Here is a 20869-nt window from a genome sequence, read left to right as displayed (position 1 = left end):
TGGTTCCCACCGTGAAACATGGAGGAGGAGGTGTGATGGTGTGGGGGTGCTTTGCTGGTGACACTGTCTGTGATTTATTTAGAATTCAAGGCACACTTAACCAGCATGGCTACCACAGCATTCTGCCACAATACACCATCCAATCTGGTTTTCACTTAGTGGGACTATCATTTGTTTTTCAACAGGACAATGACCCAACACACCTCCAGGCTGTGTAATGGCTATTTCACCAAGAAGAAGAGTGAGGGAGTGCTGCATCAGATGACCTGGCCTCCACAATCACCCGACCTCAACCCAATTGAGATGGTTTGGGAAGAGTTTGACAGTGGAGTGAAGGAAAAGCAACAAGTGCTCAGCATATGTGGGAACTCCTTCAAGACTGCTGGAAAAGCAATAGTCTTGAAGGAGTTCTCACAGTTGGTTGAGCGAATGCCAAGAGTGTGCAAAGCTGTCATCAAGGCAAGGTAGGGTACTTTGAAGAATCTAAAGTATAATTGAATTTGTTAAACACTTTTTGCAATGTAGAAAATAGTACAAATAAAGAAAAACCCTTGAATAAGTAGGTGTACATTTTTTTGACTGGTACTGTATATATATATTTGGGACCCATATGTATAATTTTCTTTATAAAAAAAAATAGATATTTGTTATATTTGACTGTGTAAAACCTAGCACTACTACCTATTTATCTGAGATTGAGGCAAATATATAGCATTTATCATGTTTTAGGGAAGACCCAGATGCAGACAGTGTCGAAGTAACAAAAGTTTATTACTAGAACAGGGGGCAGACAAAACAACAGGTCAAGGGCAGGCAGAGGTCAGTAATCCAGATCAGAGTCGAACAACCCCATGCCATAATTAGATAGTGAAAAAACACATCCATCTCTATCATAATTTCTATAAACAATAAAATATAATTTACCAACATTTCTGAAAATGGATATATAGCATTTTGGAATTAAACTCTTCGTGAAAATGAGTGAAAAATGCAAATGGATAGGAAAAATATTTGCAACCATGACTTCAAACCATCTACTACAACACTTAAACCTATATTTCCAAGCAGTAGGCCGAACAGTTTATTTAAATGTTTATTTCATGCCAACGTCAAAACAAATCATAGAAGTCAATGTCATACTATATTACTTGATCTACACTGTACTCCCTCCCCTTGCTTCATTTGAAATGCATCCAACCTGATACAGTCAAACCGGGGATGTTAGCATTATCTCCGTAAACTCAACTCTCTATGCTCCTCTTCAGGCATGAGCAAATCATCCATTGGATAATGACCATCGTCACCTATATCTTGGATGAAATACTCCTCACTGTCACAGGCAGTGCTGTGGACACCCTGCTGGCAGTCTGTAGCTTGGCTCTGGTGTCTCTCCTCACTCTCACTGGTATCACTCTCTTTACTGTCACTGGTATTGCTGCTATCACTGGTATCACTAGTGTCACTGCTCTCGCTACTTTCACTGCTTTCGCTACTATCGCTGGTATCCTTGATGTTACTTGTGTCTCTTATGTCAAAGTTAACAGTACTGACGTCACTGGTAACAGTACTGACATTACCAGTAACAGCACTGACGTCACTGGTATCAATGCTGACACTGGTCTCACTGAGAGAACCAGAGGCTTTGAGGAAGCTCTCTACCAATGCCAAGGCTGCATTGCTCTGAACTGTATCGCCAGGCTGGCTGTGGTTGGTTGTCAAAGTGGTGGGAGAGAGTGTGCTCTGTTTCACTGCCCCCTGATTAGTGGGTAGGTCCAGCTGCCCTTTGACCTCAAAGCTGCTGTTGTCCTCTGCACTCAAGACTCGGACGGCAAACACTCGGATCCAATTCTAGAGAAGTGGACAAGACACAGATGGGTGAAATAAAGGTTGGTTGTCGTCATTTCATACAGAATGGTAATCCTTCATTTTAAATCAAATCAAACTTTGTTGATAACATGCACCGAATATGACTGTACAGTGAAATTTCTTGCTTCCCGAACCTTTCCCAACGATGCAGAGTTTCAAAAATAGCAACTAACACAAGCGGAATAAAATAAAATACACAAGAATGGAGCTACAGTGCATTCGGAAAGTATTCAGACCCCTTGACTTTTTCCACATTTTGTCACATTACAGTGTTATTATAACATTTATTAAGTCAATTTTTATCTCATCAATCTACACACAATAACCCATAATGACAAAGCAAAAACAGGTTTTTAGATTTTTTTGCAAATTTATAAAAAAACAACAACAGAAATATCACATTTACATAAGTCTTCAGACCCTTTACTCAGGAGTTTGTTGAAGCATCTTTGGCAGCTATTACAGCCTCGAGTCTTTTTGAGTATGATGCTACAAGCTTGGCACACCTGTATTTGGGGAGTTTCTCACATTTTTCTCTGCAGATCCTCTCAAGCTCTGTCGGGTTGGATGGGAGCGTTGCTGCACAGCTATTTTCAGGTCTCTCCAGAGATGCTAGATCTGATTAAAGTCAGGGCTCTGGATGGGTCACTCAAGGACATTCAGAGACTTGTCCCGAAGCCACTCCTGTGTTGTCTTGGCTGTGTGCTTAGGTTTGTTGTCCTATTGGAAGGTGAACCTTCGCCCCAGTCTGAGGTCCTGAATGCTCTGAAGCAGGATCAAGGATTTCTCTGAACTGTGCTTCGTTCATGTTTCCCTCGATCCTGACGAGTCTCCCAGTCCCTGCCGCTGAAAAACATCCTCACAGCATGATGCTGCCACCACCATGCTTCACTGTAGGGATGGTGCCAGGTTTCCTCCAGATGTGACTGTCACGCCTTCTCCCGCTCACCCTCTCTGGCGCTCGAGGGCTTTTTTGTTGACTCGTAAGCACATACTGTATGTAGTAAGTGCTCTGTGCAGACTAAATATAAATGTCAAACTAAGATTTTGACAGGCTTAGCATTGTGTAAAAATGCGTTCTTATTATAAGTACATGACATAACAGGACACAGGATATTATGACAAGTGCAAGACGAACCTTTCGAACGTTTTCTTCACTGCCTTGGCTGTTGTCTCTTGTATCCCCAATAGCATTGGAGTCAGTCTGCTGAAACAAACCAACAGAAGATACAGTAAATGCAACCATTGTCATTTTCCCGACATGTTGTAAATTGATTGCATCTTTCTCATTTTATTGTTTTGATATGCAATCTGTGAAATGATGTAAATCTGAGGATCTTTACCCTGTCCTCCAGTGATTGGCTCTCACTCTCTAAAGAATGGCTCTCGGAAGACTGTGTGAAGGGGAACAGATTACAACAAAATGGACCAGGGAGGTATTTTTCAATGTATTTACTTTTGTATTCGACTAACAGCCCTAGTATTTGCACAACCAGAACAACTCACATTAAATACAATACTACAGTTTACTGTAGAATACTACAATACTTAACTATAGAATTCTATAGTAAACTGTAGGATACTGTAGAATACTATACTACACACTGTAGTGTCCCTCAATCATTTCTAGTACTTACTATACAACATTGCAGTATACTGTAGAATACTATAGTAAATACTACAGTATTATCTGCAAAAAAAAGCTCCGTAGTAAATACTACAGTAATGTCTGCAAAAACACCACAATGTGCAAAATACTGCACTTTTTATATTACAGTATTTCATTTGCATTTACTCTGCCTATTCCCCTCACCTTATAGCAATTTATGCCACGCATAAGTGAGAAACCTACATGCCAAGTATAGAACATATATTGCGTTCTCTACAGGGTATAGAAAAGAGCAGAAGCTCTGAACTATCCGTTCAGACCCCAGTCCTACCTACGTACAGGTTATGGAAAATGTGCTCTTTTAGTATTTCTCCAGTAGGTTTCCTGAAGGAGAAAGCCTCCACTTCTATGTCAAAGATAATAAAACTAAAACACTATAGTAAATACTATATTAATATCCGCAAAAACACAACAGTAAATACTACAGTATACTACAGTCTGCAAAAACACTACATTAATTACTATAGTATATACTACAAATGTATTTTACTACACTGTTTGTACTATATTTTACTGTGAATACTACAGTATACTACAGTAAAAACTACAGTGAATAATATAGTATTTATACCATAGTATACTTAAGCAATAAGGCTCGGGGGGGTGTGGTATATGACCAATATAACACGGCTAAGGGGTGTTCTTATGCAGGATGCGACTCGGAGTGGCTAGATACAGCCCTTAGCCGTGGTATAATGGCCATGTACTATAAACCCCGAGGTGTCTTATTCCTATTATAAACTTGTTACCAACGTATTTAGAGCAGTAAAAATATATGTTTTGTCATACTCTGCTATACCACGGCTGTCAGCCAATCAGCATTCAGGGCTCGAACCACCCAGTTAATAATACAGTATTTTTTGGGAAGGATAATACTGGAGTAGGAATACTGTTGTTGTCACTCACCTCTGAATTGGATTCCAATGATTCGGACTCAGACTCTGAACTCTGAAACGCAATTTAACACAGATTGAACATTAAAGATTAGAGCCACTTGATAAAGGAGAACAGGGGCGTCTGTATCAAGCGTATGTATCAAGCGTCTCAGAGTATGCTGATCTATGATCAGTTTTGTCTTGTAGATCCTAATGAATAAGGTTACATGGACAATGGGGACCTGATCCTAGATCAGCACTACTGCTTTGAAACGCTGTGTAAATACGCCCCCAGATATATTTAGGCATTGCTTGTAATGTCAATACTTTTGAGCAGAAAATAATGAGCCTTTTTTTAAAAAGATGAACTTACTTGGTCCTCTGAGGTACTTTCTTCAGAGCTCTATAAGAAAAGAGATGTGGGTTATTATAAACATTTATATGTATTACAAATAACAAGCATAGTACATTTATGTCTTATTCGTGCAAGTAATTATAAAGTGTAACGGATATGTGTTAGATAAAGACCTATTCTGATTTTCGCCAATGCACTTACAATTGTATGTGTTACATTCTACACCTGTTGACATTTTAATATTATTCCATTCAACCCACCTTGAGCTCTGAAGTGTCACTTTGATGCGGAGATTGTGAGGCGGATGAACTTAACCTTTGCGTTTGAGTCTGAAACACAATGCCAGCAGAAAACCGCAATGCATTTAATTGTGTGCCAGCATCAACAATCATCATGCTTATTTAAAATCTTAACAAGTCCACCATTGCCCAAAAAACTCATTGTAGGGATAAATATGGGTGTATACAGTGCAATGACCTCTACCTCGACTACAATCTAAACTTGAGGTTTGGCACAGGAGTGAGGAACTACCGTAACTGTCAGCTTTTCTGACTTGGACTGTGGTGGAGGTTGTCAACGTGATTGCAGTCAACAGGCTTGCGTTTGTGTGCATTTTTCAGACCCACACCCCAACACAACAATCAAACTGCAGATACTTTTGATTGCTTCTTTTGATAGCACTTACCATGTTTGATGATTCCAGTTCGCTCTGCTCCAAAATAGCTTTGTACAGAATCTGTCAAAAGAAACAAATACAGTAGGAGAACACAAAATAATACAAAAGTCTGATGTGTTAAATCTATATCAACTCATCATTTACATTTTATTGTGAATAAATTAAGATTGTTCAATAAAAAAACAAGGGTACTTACTGGGTTGGCATAAACCGCCCCAACCAAGCAAAAAATCACTACTGTAATCTTCATTCTACAATGAACACAGAATATTAACATGGTTGATTATAGTAACTGTGGATTGATGCATTAGGCCTACTGGAATTATTTTTTGTATTTCTAATAACATGTATCAAGCATCTGAATAAAACCATCAATAGTTTGTCCTAGATGTGCTGTTAAAAGAAAAGCATAAAAATGTTGCCAACCCAAACAAGTGAGACAGTTGCAGTTCAATTAATTTCCCACATGCAGATTTTTCATTTACATTTTATGTACTATAGCTATATCCAATCTATATACTACAACTATATACACTTTAGTGTATAAATTCTGTGCTAAACCTGTGTATTGTGTATGTGTTGAAATCAACCATGGTTCTTTACCTTTTCCCCAGTTCCACCAGAATCAGATGTTTGTAGCTGTAATCCCAACTCTGCCAATAGTCCGTGTACTGTGTAGTAGTTTGGAACGCCAGGCACTACTATCCCACTGGATGTTGAGACAATAAGAGAGGGATTAAGTGGATGTGGTGAGTTGAGGAGACAGACAGGGCTATATACTAACCAGAACCCTCAATTAACATGATCGCCTCACTTCCTCCCAGCCAACTCAGCTTCACCACACGTTTTGTGAAAGTGTATGGGTGCCGGATACCGAACGCACACACACCACACGTGATTACAAGAGCATGACCACATCGGCCACACCATCTCCTCCACCTTCAGGGCCTTCTACATCTCCATGGCCTCATCTTCATTTTCTACTACAGGATCTTCATCGCGGCCTGCACCTTGTACCACAAACAGAGCCAGCACCACAATTACCTCAGTAGCTACCGCGTCACACAAATGCTTCACTAGGACTGCTTTCGATGGCTATGTCTGGACTGATTGTTAATCGGCAAGTAAACAATGTATTAAAGATGCTATGCTAAACCATAGAAAATGGCAACATTTTGGGGGAATAAAAGCGTTTTTCATTTGTACTTAGAAAATTGTAGATTGCCTTTATCCAGAGCGGTATTAGAGAAGAGTATATAACAGATCATTTACAGAATGTCACCAGTGGTGTAGTGGAGGGTAAATGCACACAAATGCTGTTCATATGCAAATTATTTTGAACATTACCTTTTGCAGAAAAATGCATTGAAAGTAAAGTGAACATTACTTTGCTCACACTGACTGGCGATCAGTGTTGACCCACATATTTTTAGTTGAGAATGCATTTAGTTGACAATATGGTTTTCATCTTTTCCTCTTTTTGTTAATGAAAACATCAATAAAAAAACACCGTTGCAATTAGTCTTAATGTTTTACAGTAGGCTATACAATTGCCATTTTGAATGGAGAAATACAATTACACTAAGAGTGCAGGATTGAAGAGCAGTTATTGCTCATGACATGGTTGCACCATAAGCCTTTAAATCTCTGAGATTTCATGTACCATCCTCCATGCATATTGAGTTACACCTGCCTGGGTCTAGTCTCCAATGCAACCAAGGTCGGGAAATTTTAAAACATAGGTAAACGGAAAGATAAAAAGATACTGTGGTGTAGCTGTTCTTACACTGATCAAAAAATATAAACGCAACATGCGTATTTTGTTTTTATATTTATTAAGGATCCCCATTAGCTGCTGCCAAGGCTGCAGCTACTCTTTCTGGCGTCCAGCAACATTAAGACAGTTATATACAGTTTAAAATATGACATGACATGACATTTCCTACCACTTCACCAAATACATTTAGTGTGTTTCCTCAGGACACTCCTCCACTATCACATATTTACATATTTACAATACAACATCTCATGTGTGTAGAGTGTGTGTCTTATCATGTATAAAGTGTTGGTCCCATGTTTCTTGAGCTAAAATAAACAATCCCTGAAAACGTCCATACCACAAAAAAACGTTTTTCAAAAAAATTTGGTGAACACATTTGTTTGCATCACTGTTAGTGAGCATTTCTCCTTTGTGAAAATAATCCATCCACCTGACAGATTTCTGCATAGTGTACCTTTAATTTAGAGTACACATTCATTAGCATACCTCTCATTTAATTGAGGATACACCGACTCATTAATGTTATTACATGAATATAAACATATCATTGATCTGCATCTCTGAGGGAAATACACGACATGACCACCACATAATATGGAGTTGGTCCTCCTTGTTGTTATAACAAGCTCTACTCTTCTGGGAAAGCTTTCCACTAGAGTAGATGTTGGAACATTGCTGCGAGGACTTGCTTCCATTCAGCCACAAGAGCATTAGTGAGGTCAGGCACTGATGTTGGGCAATTAGGCCCGGCTCGCAGTCGGCGTTCCAATTCATCCCCAAAGGTGTTGAGGTCAGGGCTCTGTGCAGGCCAGTCAAGTTCTTCCACGCCGACTTCAACAAACCATTTCTGTATGGACCTCGGTTTGTGCAAGGAGGCACTGGCATAATGAAACAGGAAAGGGCCTTTCCCAAACTATTTCCACAAAGTTGCCTAGAATGTCATTGTATGCTGTAGCTTTAAGATTTCCCTTCTCTGGAACCATGAAAAACAGCCCCAGACCATTATTCCTCCTCCACTAATCTTTACAGTTGGCACTATGCATTGGGGCAGGTAGCGTTCTCCTGGCATTCGCCAAACCCATATTCGTCTGTCAGACTGCCAGATGGTGAAGCGTGATTAATCACTCCAGAAAACGCGTTTCCACTGCTCCAGAGTCCAATGACGGCGAGGTTTACACCACTCGACAATGAAAACCTGTTTTATGAAGCTCCCAAAAAACAGTTTTCGTGCTAACGTTGCGTCCAGAGGCAGTTTGGAACTGGGTAGTGAGTGTTTCAACTGAGGACAGATTATTTTTACGCGCTACTCACTTCAGCACTTGGCGGTCCCGTTCTGTGAGCTCCTAGACAATTCCGCTTCACAATAACACAACTTACAGTTGACCGGGGCAGCTCTAGCATGGCAGAAATTTGACGAACTGACTTGTTGGAAAGGTGGCATCCTATGATGATGCCATGTTGAAAGTCACTGAGCTTTTCAGTAAGGCCGTTCTACTGCCATTGTTTGTCTATGGAGATTGCATTGAAGTGTGCTCAATTTTATACACCTGTCAGCAACAGGTGTGGCTGAAATAGCCGAATCCACTAGTTGGAAGAGGTGTCCACATACCATTGGCCATGTAGTGTATCTGTTTGGATCTCTGAGAGGATAGTATTATTTCATATACCGTATTCATTGCTTGCACTCATGTTAGCACTGCCCCAGATGATAATAAAGCATGGCCTGGGACTAGTCCTCATGGTTTATATAAGAAACCCCATTTATTTAATGTGAAATATTTCACTTTTCTGTGTAGCTTACATATTTACTTATTTTTGGGAGATATAATTCAGCATGGAAAGATGGATCAGATATTCAAAGTATTAAACTTGTCTTTAGATGTATTGAATTTACAAAGCAAAAGACCATGAACATAAGTTAAACTAATGAACCAATGACCTTGCCTTGCCTTCTGCATGACATAACAGCAGTTACCTAGCAACATCCCACCTGTTTAAGGGATTAGAAGCTTCCATCCATAGTCAGGATGGAAGGATGGAAGCGTGTTTTGACTTTCGACCATGTGTGCAGTTCCTTTTTTCATTTAAAGGATTAGAGCAGGTAGTCAAGTGGCCAATGCCTCACAGATATCACTGATAAGGTTGGAGGGTTTTACTTAATCCCAGTCGAGCACATGGGCAGAGGTATAAAAGTTAATGGAGGGAGCAATAGGGTCTACACACTGAACACTGACCAGGCTTCCACCAAGATACACAACATACGCAGGTAATGCTTTTCCCATTCACTGTGTTGTGTTTCCAATGTATTGTTTCACTGCTGTGTTTTGTGTTTATGAGTTTTCAACTTCTGAGATGAATATGCTGGTTTTGAATGGTTTTATTCATGTTTCCTGTCAGGATATTGCCACCCGTCACTAAAATGTGCTTGTTGAAATCAACTGGACTATTCCTCATCCTGTCCGCACTTCTAGTCATCGCAGACTCTTATCCAAACAGTGACAAGACAAACAGTAAGTTTTACATTTCAATAACTGTTTTTGTTGATGGTTCATATGTTCTGGGAACAAAATTAGCAGTGAGTTCTGTTGTCATTACAGAGAGAGAGAGAGAGAATATAAATTGGTATACTACCTCCTTATTCCCAAACGGTGTGTTTACAAGGAAGAGAGCCACACATTGGTGATGAATAGTGCACCAAGCTTAAGATCAGACTATTCAATAGATTCTCAATGAATGTATGTCATTATCTTCACAGTGGGCTGTGAGGAATGCACACTGAAGCCGAACACAATCTTCCCCAACATCATGCAGTGTACAGGCTGTTGCTTCTCCAGAGCTTATCCAACCCCACTACGGTCCAAGCAAACCATGCTGGTCCCCAAGAACATCACCTCTGAAGCCACATGCTGCGTTGCAAAAGAAGGGGAAAGGGTAAGACAATATTTAGCTAATAAAGTAGTTGGGAATGATATTCTCTACCACCGAAAGTTTGATCATCTGGCCTGATGACATTCCTAGCGTAACGCACATAACGTCTAAACGTATCATTTAACAACAACTCCAATTAACCTGAATTATTTTATTTTATTTTAAACCGTCTCTCTTTCACTTGATTCTTTCGATCCTTCTCCTCTCTCAGGTCACCACCAAGGATGGCTTCCCGGTGACGAACCACACAGAGTGTCACTGCAGCACCTGCTATTACCATAAATCATAAACTGTCTGTATGGGCTGGAAATCTCCTTGTTTTAGAAGTAAAAGCTTGGCAACAGATCATATATTTTGCACAACTTATTCCTGAAGTTCCTTGTGTTTTAAGAGAAATCACATATTAGGAAATCATTGTGATCCACAAAATATAATATTCTACGGATAATATTTATAGTGCTCTTATGGTAGCAATGATATAAAGTTGTATTCCTGTACTGTGTTAATCAGTGTAGACTTTACTGTATGAATTGAATACTGATTAAAATGCCAATTAACATGATTGCATCACTTCCTCCTAGCCAACTCAGCTTCATCACTGTATTGGTGTCGGATGCTGAATGCACACACACACACACACACACACACACACACACACACACACACACACACACACACACACACACACACACACACACACACACACACACACACACACACACACACACACACACACATACACACACACACACACACACACACACAGGCACGCACACACACACACACACACACACACACAGGCACGCACACACACAAACACATGCATGCTTCCAAGAGTTACTCCATTCAGTCTTTCTTCTTCTACCTCCTCCCCCTCACTGACTTAAGTCAATATAATTTAGGATGCTAAACTATAGGGTGGGCAGCTTCTTGTAAAAACAAGCGTGCCCACTCCTGGAACGGAAGACGGAAGGTCAAATAAGAACATGTCTCCTTCCTGTGAAACTATTCCATTTCCTCAAAGAAATACAGTAAATACACACTGAACATACATAGATCATCATTCCAGCCATGAGCCTGTCCTCCTCATTTCTCCCATCACTGGCCTGCACTGGTTGTAAGTGAGTGAAAATGTAATTTTCAGTCAGTGTAGATGAGAGGGTGGATTATACGTTCATACTTGTTGTTAAGATGAGGATACCAAAATCATTATACATATCTCAACATTTTTGGACAGACAATTTTACTTTAAGTGTATTGTTTTCTTTCTGAATGTCGGTAGTACATTATTTAACACATATAATATGAGTCATACACAGTAACATGATGGATATGAGTGGAATTCTTATGCTATAAACATAGCACAGTCGGTCTAAATGCTGACTACAGTCACTTTCCTCTAGAAGCTCATGTAATAAATTGTTTCCTGGATATCCATATTTGGCTCATCCTAAATTGGCCTATGGAATTCCATGTGTGTGGGGAGGGGACTGATTCTCAGAACAGTGCACTATTCTGGGAGAGAGCCTTTTGTCTCTCACCACACCATGGGTGTGTGTTTGTGGGTGTTCAAGCATATGTTTGTGTGTGTATGGGTGTGCACGTGCATGCATGCATGTGTGTGTCTGGCTGTGGCTTGTGTAGGCAACGTGGTTTAGTTTAGGGTGGAGGTGGGGGGGGCTGTAACATGTGGCTGAAGGCAAAAAACCCACAGCTCACAAAATCTATTTTATTTTGGTCTCTTTGGTAAACAACCTAATTAAACATTTTAGCTAAACATGTCGGCACATACCCTTTGGAAACAGTTCTCTTATTGTAAGAATCCATTTTTACCCATGTAGATTACCTGTATTGACCAACCCCATTTTGAGAGAAATCAATGTTATATTTTTTACAGGCCCCAAAACTATCACATATTGATAGTTGCCACTATCACCAAATGAAGATTGCACAAAACTAATTACTGAATTATATTAAATGGAATGTAAGGAAACTTTCTTAGCTGACCCACTTACTTTCAGGGTGACTGAGGAACTTGATACATATGGACATCTAGTGGTGCAAAGTGGCAACATCAACACTTCATCCTCGCTATATGAGCCATGTTATAATTCCCTGGTGTGATGCATAGGGTGTTTGCCTTTCACTTTTAGCGACCTGGTTTGCTTTCCTGTCCAGCTGTTTGCTACTTTGGCGTCAGAGTGGGATGCGCCTTCCCTGTTCGGAAAGGGCAGTGTAGCAATCTTTGCTATATTAGCCACGTTAGAATTCTCACAAATTGAGTTAACCCTATTGGCGTGATGTATAGGGAGTTTGCCTTTCACGCCAGCTACCCGTGTTCACTCTCCTGCTCCGCTGTTGGTTAAAGTAGGTGTAATACATGAGTTGAAACAAGAGAACAACAACCAGCATAAAGCGGAAGTCCAGCTGTTCCATTGTTAATCTTCAATAGAATGACGTAATACAATTGTTATACGGAATCAATTAGACAAACCTACAATTACACCATACTCGCAAAGTCTAGGCTCTCTATGTTCTAAAAGTTAGGGATCCAACAAGGGTTCTTCTAAGATCCTAGATGTTTCTCGAAGAACCTTAGGGTTCTTGGCTCTGAAAATTGCCACCAAAAGGTTATTCTTGGCCACAATAGGGACACAGCCCCATCTGTCTCAGGCGATATCACTCTGCCGCGGGGAGGTGTGTGACCCCTATCTCCATGGGTTCAGTTGGGGATGGTACGAGTTGGTCTACATTAGGCCCGGTGGCGATGGTCAGGCAAGTAGTCGCATCAGCGATGGTCAGGTAAGGCCTGATGACAACGGTCAGGTGAGAAGTCGTGGCGGCGACAGTCAGGTGTGGGTTGACAATGGCAATCAGCTGAGGGTTTACGACGGTAATCAGGTGCGGGCCGACCGCAGTGGTCAGGTGAGTAGTTGCGGTGGCGACAGTCAGGTATGAGCTGATGATGGTGATCAGATGTAGGCTGACCGTAACGGTCAGGTAAGTAGACTCGACTGTCAGGTGTGGGTTGACAATGGCGATCAGTGTAGGCTGACCGCAGCGGTTAGTTGAAGGCTGATGTTTTCGATCAGGTGTAGGCTGATCCCAAGGTTTAAATGAGCTGTTCTCTTATCACGCTGCCTTTGTGACTGCAGTTTATCATCTCTGGTTGTCACCAGCTGTTCCGATCTCTAGGGGGGCCGGTGAGTTGGCAACCGATGAAGGTGAGGCTCCATCCTCACTGTTGTGGGTCAGCCTGGGAAGACACTGTTGGGGATCCATTTAAGCGGTTGAATTTAGCTCTTCCGATAGCTCCAGTATCTCCCATGTCAACTCCACAGTTTCCTCTCCTATCAGCTTCAGGCACGTTATGACTGTTTTGAAAGAAGAACCGGTTTCTCTCTCATCTTGTAGGGTAGCTGCAGCTGGTCTTGTTGTTCCACTTACAGCAACCACCACACCATGTATGTTCAAAACATGAGGAAGCAGTAGTTCCAGTTCATGGTTTCATGAAGATCCACACACACACACACACATACAACACCACTCTCTCTGATATTAATTGTGGTTCTGTAAAGAAAAGTGAATTTAGGCTCTAGCACAGTACTGGAAAAATATGCCTATTTGCATGTTAACAAACTATGTGGAGCCAAACACATGCTTGATGCACAGAGAAACAATAGAGCAATGTAGAAACATCTACACATTATAAAACATAAGCATGAGCGATCTGCAACCGAAAATAACCTAGCACCACAGACAAATGCTAATCGCTGATAAGCATGCTAAATAGTAATGCATTCTGGATGACAATGCTAATGCTAATGATAGCTAGCAAGTTTAACACAAATGGTACATATTTACAACAGACACCATTTAGCTCCAAACAACAAGACATCAAGATTTTGGAATTTACATTTAGCTGCACATACAATAAAACATCAGTAATAACAACATATTCCTAAGGAGATAGAAAAAGCAGGAGAGTAAAACCGGTTGGTCAGAATGGAAACTACAGACTGCCTGAAGCCCTGCTTGGTCGGATTTTACACTTAAGTCCCAGGAAAAAAATGCTTATAAAAATGAGCTTATAAAAATGATGAATAAAATGTTGACAGTGCTGAATAACACCTTAAACATTAACAGACTCATGACAGCAGAACTTTGCTGTACTCGTTGACCGTCTCTCTATAGTCTCTCTTGAAATCTCACACAGTAGAGTCAACTTTGCTGTGAGCTCATGGAAGCATCAGACACGGTGATCTGAGCTATCTCATTGGCCAGCGGTAGGCCTATAGGCGTACTTGATTTGCTCTCTGAGCCCACTGAGTATGTAGTGTTTGTACCAGTCAAAATGGTTAAAAATGGGACACTTTGACTACCTGATGGGCAGGGCTGCTGAATCAAGTGGCCCTACAGCAAGCAGTGTGAAACAAATACAAAAATAGGAACGTAAAGCTTTATTGTTGGGATTTTTACAGAAAAGTTTGGCGATCGAATAGGAAAGCCTAGGAAAGCCGACCAGTCGATCGAGCTAGACTGGTTGGTAACCACTGTTAATAAGCTATTCGACCCCAGACGAGTTCTTCTTCAGCAACACAGCCCCTACCCCTACATCACGTGCCTCAGCCGCCAGCTTGAATGGTACTGTGAAATGTGGTGCCCCATACACTGGCTCACATGATAAGATGGCCTTGGCCTGTTCCAGTGCCTGCTCACACTGCTCCGTCCAGCAAACCCTAGCCCCTTTTTTTCAACAGATTTGTCAGGGGTTCAGTCACTGCTGCGAAGTTGGGTAAAAATCTCTGATCGAACCCACTCATTGTCAGAACTCTCAACACCTGCTTCCGTGTCTGTGGCACCGGCAAGTCAAGTATGGCCTGGATCTTGGCTGCCCTTGGCTTCACCTTCCCCAACCCTACCACATGACCCAAAAATTCACCTTGGGGTTGTGCGATCTCACACTTGGGTAAGTTTACCACCAACCCTGCCCCTTCCAAACACTGCAACCATCCACATATATGGTCCACATACTCTGCTCATGAGTCGCTGTACACTACCACTTCGTCAATGTAAGGGACCACATTGTTCAACCCTGCTGTCACTGTATTCATCAAATGTTGGAATGTGGCTAGGGCATTTTTCATCCCAAACGGAAGAACCTGACACCGATACAAGCCCTCTGGTTTCACAAAGGCAGATACCTCTTTAACATGTTTTGACAGGGAAACCTGCCAGTATCCTTTCAGCAAATAAATCTTTGAGACACACTGAGTTTTTCCAATCCGATCGATGTAATCCTCCAGTCGGGGAATAGGATACAAATCATTTGTTTTTGTGAGAAGTATTGACATGCTGAATGCACCGAGCTGTCTGTTTAAACTACCAACACACAGCTCGGACACCATTACACCCCTCTTCTATCTCCTGAATCTCCTTGAGCGATGATGCGGTATCGATCAGAGGAGCCATGGTAGGGTCCTTCCGTTGCTCCTCAACGAAAACCTTCCGCTTGAATTGAAAGGGGTCCCTAGCATAGCAAACCCCCGTGTCTGCTAACTGGGACGCTGGGTCCTCTCAATCCTTTGAGGGGTCTACCGGTACTTGCTTGGCCTACATTTGAGAGCGAATCACTAAACAGTCTGGGAGTATTCCTTTTGCCTCAAAGCTATCAAACTGATCCCGGAGCCCAGCAACAAAATATCTCGAGGCCACCAAATGAACAGCGTTAGAGAGGTTCAGTCGGAATGCCTGAAGTGCACTGCTTATATTCTTAAAACGTTGGAGTATTGTGTTTCACAAGTTACACTGTAAAGCAATCACAAGTTTGTCCAGTTGGGTATAGTGCGTTAGAGCCTTGTTACACATGGCCAGAGTGTGATTTTCGGCCTTAGATTATTGTAGAAGAGACTGACTAACATTGGCATAATTGTGGTTTGTGCATGGGCAGACCACATCATACCAGAAAGAGTTTTGTGGGTTTCAATTCAACTGTTTTCATTTGGTTGTAAACCTGATGTAACAATCTGCCATCGCCAAGTGGATTTGGGGCTAAAGTTAAATACTGACTGCATGAAAAACAAATGTGTCAAGGCAGCAGTTTACAATATTTACCCCAACCAAATTCAGAGTATGTGCAGTGCAAGGCACCCACTCTCCCAATGGGTTGATCTCTCATATGCTTGATTGCAGGCATTTTGGTTGTTGTGCCTTTATTTTGCTCAGAAAATAACCTGTCAGTTTGGGTACTGTTTAAGTTGTTGCTCGTGCTGTTGATTTATTTTCTGTAATTTGATTTTCTGGGCCCCACTCAGGCCACTATCACTTTTGCCCACATTTTCAGTAGGCAGGCTAGCTAGCAAGATGTCCTATGCCATATTTGGTAACAGCTTTCTGATTGGATTATGCATGACACATGACTCACACAATTGACCAGTTAATTGTACTTATTTTGCAGTTTATTCTTTTTACTTTTTATTAATAAGTTACCCAATCAAGGCAGGACCCCCAGTTACCCACGTGGGCCCCCCAACTACTCTCCTCCCCCATCTATTGATTAGCAGAGCAGCAGCAGGCAGCAACAGGCTATCTACACTCATTGAGAGTGGGTTCTTGAGTCCTGTTGTGGTTGGCAGTTGCAGTAAAAAAAATACCTTAGCCAAATACATTTAAACTCAGTTTTTCACAATTTCTGACATTTAAACCTAGTAAAATTTCCCTGTCTTAGGTCAGTTAGGATCATCACTTTATTTTAAGAAAGTGAAATGTCAGAATAACAGTAAAGAGTGATTTATTTCAGCTTTTGTTTCTTTCATCACATTCCCAGTGGGTCAGAAGTTTACATACACTCAATTAGTATTTAGAAGCATTGCCTTTAAATTGTTTAACATGGGTTAAACATTTTGGGTAGCCTTCCACAAGCTTCCCACAATAAGTTGGGTTTTTGGCCTATTCCTCCTGACAGAGCTGGTGTAACTGAGTCAGGTTTGTGGGCCTCCTTGCTCGTACATGCTTTTTCAGTTCTGCCCACAAATGTTCTATAGGATTTTAGGTCAGGGCTTTGTGATGGCCACTCCAATACCTTGACTTTGTTGTCCTTACGCCATTTTGCCACAACTTTGGAAGTGTGCTTGGGGTCATTGTCCATTTAGAAGACCCATTTGCAACCAAGCTTTAACTTTCTGACTGATGTCTTGAGATGTTGCTTCAATATATCCACATAATTTCCTTCCCTCATGATGCCATCTATTTTGTGAAGTGCACCAGTCCCTCCCGCAGCAAAGCACCCCCACAACATGATGATGCCACCCTCGTGCTTCACGGTTGGGATGGTGTTCTTCGGCTTGCAAGCCTCCCCCTTTTTCCTCCAAACATAACGATGGTCATTATGGCCAAACAGTTCTATTGTTGTTTCATCAGACCAGAGGACAATTCTCCAAAAAGTACGATCTTTGTCTTCATGTGCAATTGCAAACCATAGTCTGGCTTTTTTATGGAGGTTTTGTAGCAGTGGCTTCTTCCTTGCTGAACGGCCTTTCAGGTTATGTCGATATAGGACTTGTTTTACTGTGGATACAGATACTTTTGTACCCGTTTCCTCCAGCATCTTCACAAGGTCCTATGCTGTTGTTCTGGGATTGATTTGTACTTTTCGCACTAAAGTACGTTAATCTCTAGGAGACAAACGCGTCTACCTCCTGAGCAGTATGATGGCTGTGTGGTCCCATCGTGTTTATACGTGCGTACTATTGTTTGTACATATGAACGTGGTACCTTCAGGCGTTTGGAAATTGCTCCCAAGGATGAACCAGACTTGTGGAGGTCTACAATTTATTTTCTGAGGTCTTGGGATTTTCTCATGATGTCAAGCAAAGAGGTACTGAGTTTGAAGGTAAGCCTTGAAATACATCCCCAGGTACACCTCCAATTGACTCAAATTATGTCAATCAGCCTATCAGAAGCTTCTAAAGCCATGACATAATTTTCTGGAATTTTCCAAGCTGTTTAAAGGCACTGTCAACTTTGTGTATATAAACTGCTTTATTTTGCTGTCTCCTGGGCAGAGGGGCTTCAGTTCCGGTAAACCCCTGCATTAATCTGGCCCTGACTGTGGCCTACCCCTCTTACCCACCTACTACATACCACAATGCTTATGCATGTTTATCCCACAGGAAGCTGCTGAGAGAAGGACGACTCACAATAATAACTGGAATGGAGTGAATGGAATGTTACGCTATACAGTGCCTTGCGAAAGTATTCAGCCCCCTTGAACTTTGCGACCCTTTGCCACATTTCAGGCTTCAAACATAAAGATATAAAACTGTATTTTTTTGTGAAGAATCAACAACAAGTGGGACACAATCATGAAGTGGAACAACATTTATTGGATATTTAAAAGTTTTTTAACAAATCAAAAACTGAAAAATTGGGCGTGCAAAATTATTCAGCCCCTTTACTTTCAGTGCAGCAAACTCTCTCCAGAAGTTCAGTGAGGATCTTTGAATGATCCAATGTTGACCTAAATGACTAAATACAATCCACCTGTGTGTAATCAAGTCTCTGTATAAATGCACCTGCACTGTGATAGTCTCAGAGGTCCGTTAAAAGCGCAGAGAGCATCATGAAGAACAAGGAACACACCAGGCAGGTCCGAGATACTGTTGTGAAGAAGTTTAAACCCGGATTTGGATACAAAAAGATTTCCCAAGCTTTAAACATCCCAAGGAGCACTGTGCAAGCGATACTATTGAAATGGAAGGAGTATCAGACCACTGCAAATCTACCAAGACCTGGCCGTCCCTCTAAACTTTCAGCTCATACAAGGAGAAGACTGATCAGAGATGCAGCCAAGAGGCCCATGATCACTCTGGATGAACTGCAAAGATCTACAGCTGATGTGGGAGAATCTGTCCATAGGACAACAATCAGTCGTATATTGCACAAATCTGGCCTTTATGGAAGAGTGGCAAGAAGAAAGCCATTTCTTAAAGATATCCATAAAAAGTGTCGTTAAAAGTTTGCCACAAGCCACCTGGGAGACACACCAAACATGTGGAAGAAGGTGCTCTGGTCAGATGAAACCAAAATTGAACTTTTTGGCAACAATGCAAAACGTTATGTTTGGCGTAAAAGCAACACTGCTCATCATCCTGAACACACCATCCCCACTGTCAAACATGGTGGTGGCAGCATCATGGTTTGGGCCTGCATTTGTTCAGCAGGGACAGGGAAGATGGTTAAAATTGATGGGAAGATGGATGGAGCCAAATACAGGACCATTCTGGAAGAAAACCTGATGTAGTCTGCAAAAGACCTGAGACTGGGACAGAGATTTGTCTTCCAACAAGACAATGATCCAAAACATAAAGCAAAATCTACAATGGAATGGTTCAAAAATAAACATATCCAGCAGTTAGAATGGCCAAGTCAAAGTCCAGACCTGAATCCAATCGAGAATCTGTGGAAAGAACTGAAAACTGCTGTTCACAAATGCTCTCCATCCAACCTCACTGAGCTCGAGCTGTTTTGCAAGGAGGAATGAGAAAAAATTTCAGTCTCTCGATGTGCAAAACTGATAGAGACATACCCCAAGCGACTTACAGCTGTAATCGCAGCAAAAGGTGGCGCTACAAAGTATTAACTTAAGGGGGCTGAATAATTTTGCGCGCCCAATTTTTCAGTTTTTGATTTTAAAAAAAAGTTTGAAATTCCAATAAATGTCGTTCCACTTCATGATTGTGTCCCACTTGTTGTTGATTTTTCACAAAAAAAACAGTTTTATATCTTTATGTTTGAAGTCTATAATGTGGCAAAAGGTTGCAAAGTTCAAGGGGGCCGAATACTTTCGCAAGGCACTGTATATAGCAAAGTATGTGTCCCCCCTTTCAAATTAGTGGATTCGGCTATTTCAGCCACACCCGTTGCTGACAGGTTATAAAGTTGAGCACACAGCCATGCAATCACCATAGACAAACATTGGCAGTAGAATTGCCTTACTGAAGAGCTCAGTGACTTTCAACGTGGCGCTGTCATAGGATGTCAGTTCGCCAAACAACAAGTCAGTTCGCCAAATTTCTGCCCTGCTAGAGCTGCCCCGGTCACATGTCAGTGCTGTAGTAGTGAAGTGGAAACGTCTAGGAGCAACAACAGCTCAGCCGCAAAGTGGTAGGCCACACAAGCTCACAGAGCCGGGTGCTGAAGTACGTAGCACGTACAAATAGTCTGTCCTAGGTTTCAAGACTAATTTCTGAGTTCCAAACACCCCTGGAAGCAACATCAGCAAAAAAAAACTGTTCGTCGGGAGCTTATGAAACGGGTTTCCATGTCTGAGCAGCCGCACACAAGCGTAAGCTCACCATGCACAATGCCATTGGACTCTGGAGCAGTGGAAACCATCCTCTGGAGTGATGAATCTCACTTCACCATCTGGCAGTCCGACCGAAAAATCTGTGTTTGGCGGATGCCAGGAGTATGCTACCTGCCCCAATACATAGTATTAGTGGAGGGGGAATAATGGTCTGAGGCTGTTTTTCATGGTTTGGCCTAGGTCCGTTGGTACCATTGATGGGAAGTCTTAACGCTACAGTATTCAGTGACATTCTAGACGATTCCATCGAACACCTTTGTGATTAATTCAAAATTTGACTGCGAGCCAGGCCTAATAGCCCAACATCAGTTCCCGACCTCACTAATGATCTTGTGGCTGAGTGGAAGCCAGTCC

General features: G+C 41.6%; 2 protein-coding genes and 1 non-coding gene across 5 annotated transcripts; 2 read left to right on the top strand and 1 right to left on the bottom strand.

The window, feature by feature from the left end:
- Positions 1-752: 752 nt before the first annotated feature.
- Positions 753-6549, bottom strand: scpp1 (secretory calcium-binding phosphoprotein 1). 2 transcript variants are annotated; one of them, XM_090188641.1, is made up of 9 exons: positions 6045-6549; positions 5638-5692; positions 5451-5501; positions 5026-5094; positions 4784-4813; positions 4442-4483; positions 3210-3260; positions 3005-3073; positions 753-1848 (listed from the first exon to the last, which is right to left on the bottom strand). In XM_090188641.1, the coding sequence occupies exons 2-9, from the start codon at positions 5689-5691 to the stop codon at positions 1228-1230; spliced, it is 987 nt and encodes a 328-aa protein (XP_090044767.1). In that variant the 5' UTR covers position 5692; positions 6045-6549; the 3' UTR covers positions 753-1227. The 2 variants fall into 2 exon arrangements, with proteins under 2 accessions (XP_090044767.1, XP_021474766.2); XM_021619091.3 differs by having other exon boundaries at positions 3005-3070; positions 6045-6192.
- LOC118937069 (U7 small nuclear RNA) lies at positions 3825-3877 on the top strand. Its single transcript, XR_005034466.1, has one exon. It is a non-coding gene; the product is annotated as a U7 small nuclear RNA (small nuclear RNA).
- A 2686-nt stretch (positions 6550-9235) lies between the features above and the next one.
- Positions 9236-10716, top strand: LOC100135808 (gonadotropin alpha subunit). 2 transcript variants are annotated; one of them, XM_021617171.3, is made up of 4 exons: positions 9236-9487; positions 9619-9731; positions 9977-10152; positions 10361-10716. In XM_021617171.3, exons 1-4 carry the CDS (start codon positions 9396-9398, stop codon positions 10436-10438), a joined length of 459 nt encoding a protein of 152 aa, XP_021472846.1. In that variant the 5' UTR covers positions 9236-9395; the 3' UTR covers positions 10439-10716. The 2 variants fall into 2 exon arrangements, with proteins under 2 accessions (XP_021472846.1, NP_001117676.1); NM_001124204.1 differs by lacking the exon at positions 9236-9487 and having other exon boundaries at positions 9641-9731; positions 10361-10707.
- The last annotated feature ends 10153 nt before the right edge of the window (positions 10717-20869 follow it).

The sequence above is a fragment of the Oncorhynchus mykiss genome, chromosome 10, assembly GCF_057628025.1.
Source record: "Oncorhynchus mykiss isolate SJ-2025 chromosome 10, ASM5762802v1, whole genome shotgun sequence".
NCBI classification, from domain to species: domain Eukaryota; kingdom Metazoa; phylum Chordata; class Actinopteri; order Salmoniformes; family Salmonidae; genus Oncorhynchus; species Oncorhynchus mykiss.
The sequence above is the reverse complement of the archived record's forward strand: the minus strand, read 5'-3'. Positions and strand labels throughout refer to the sequence as shown.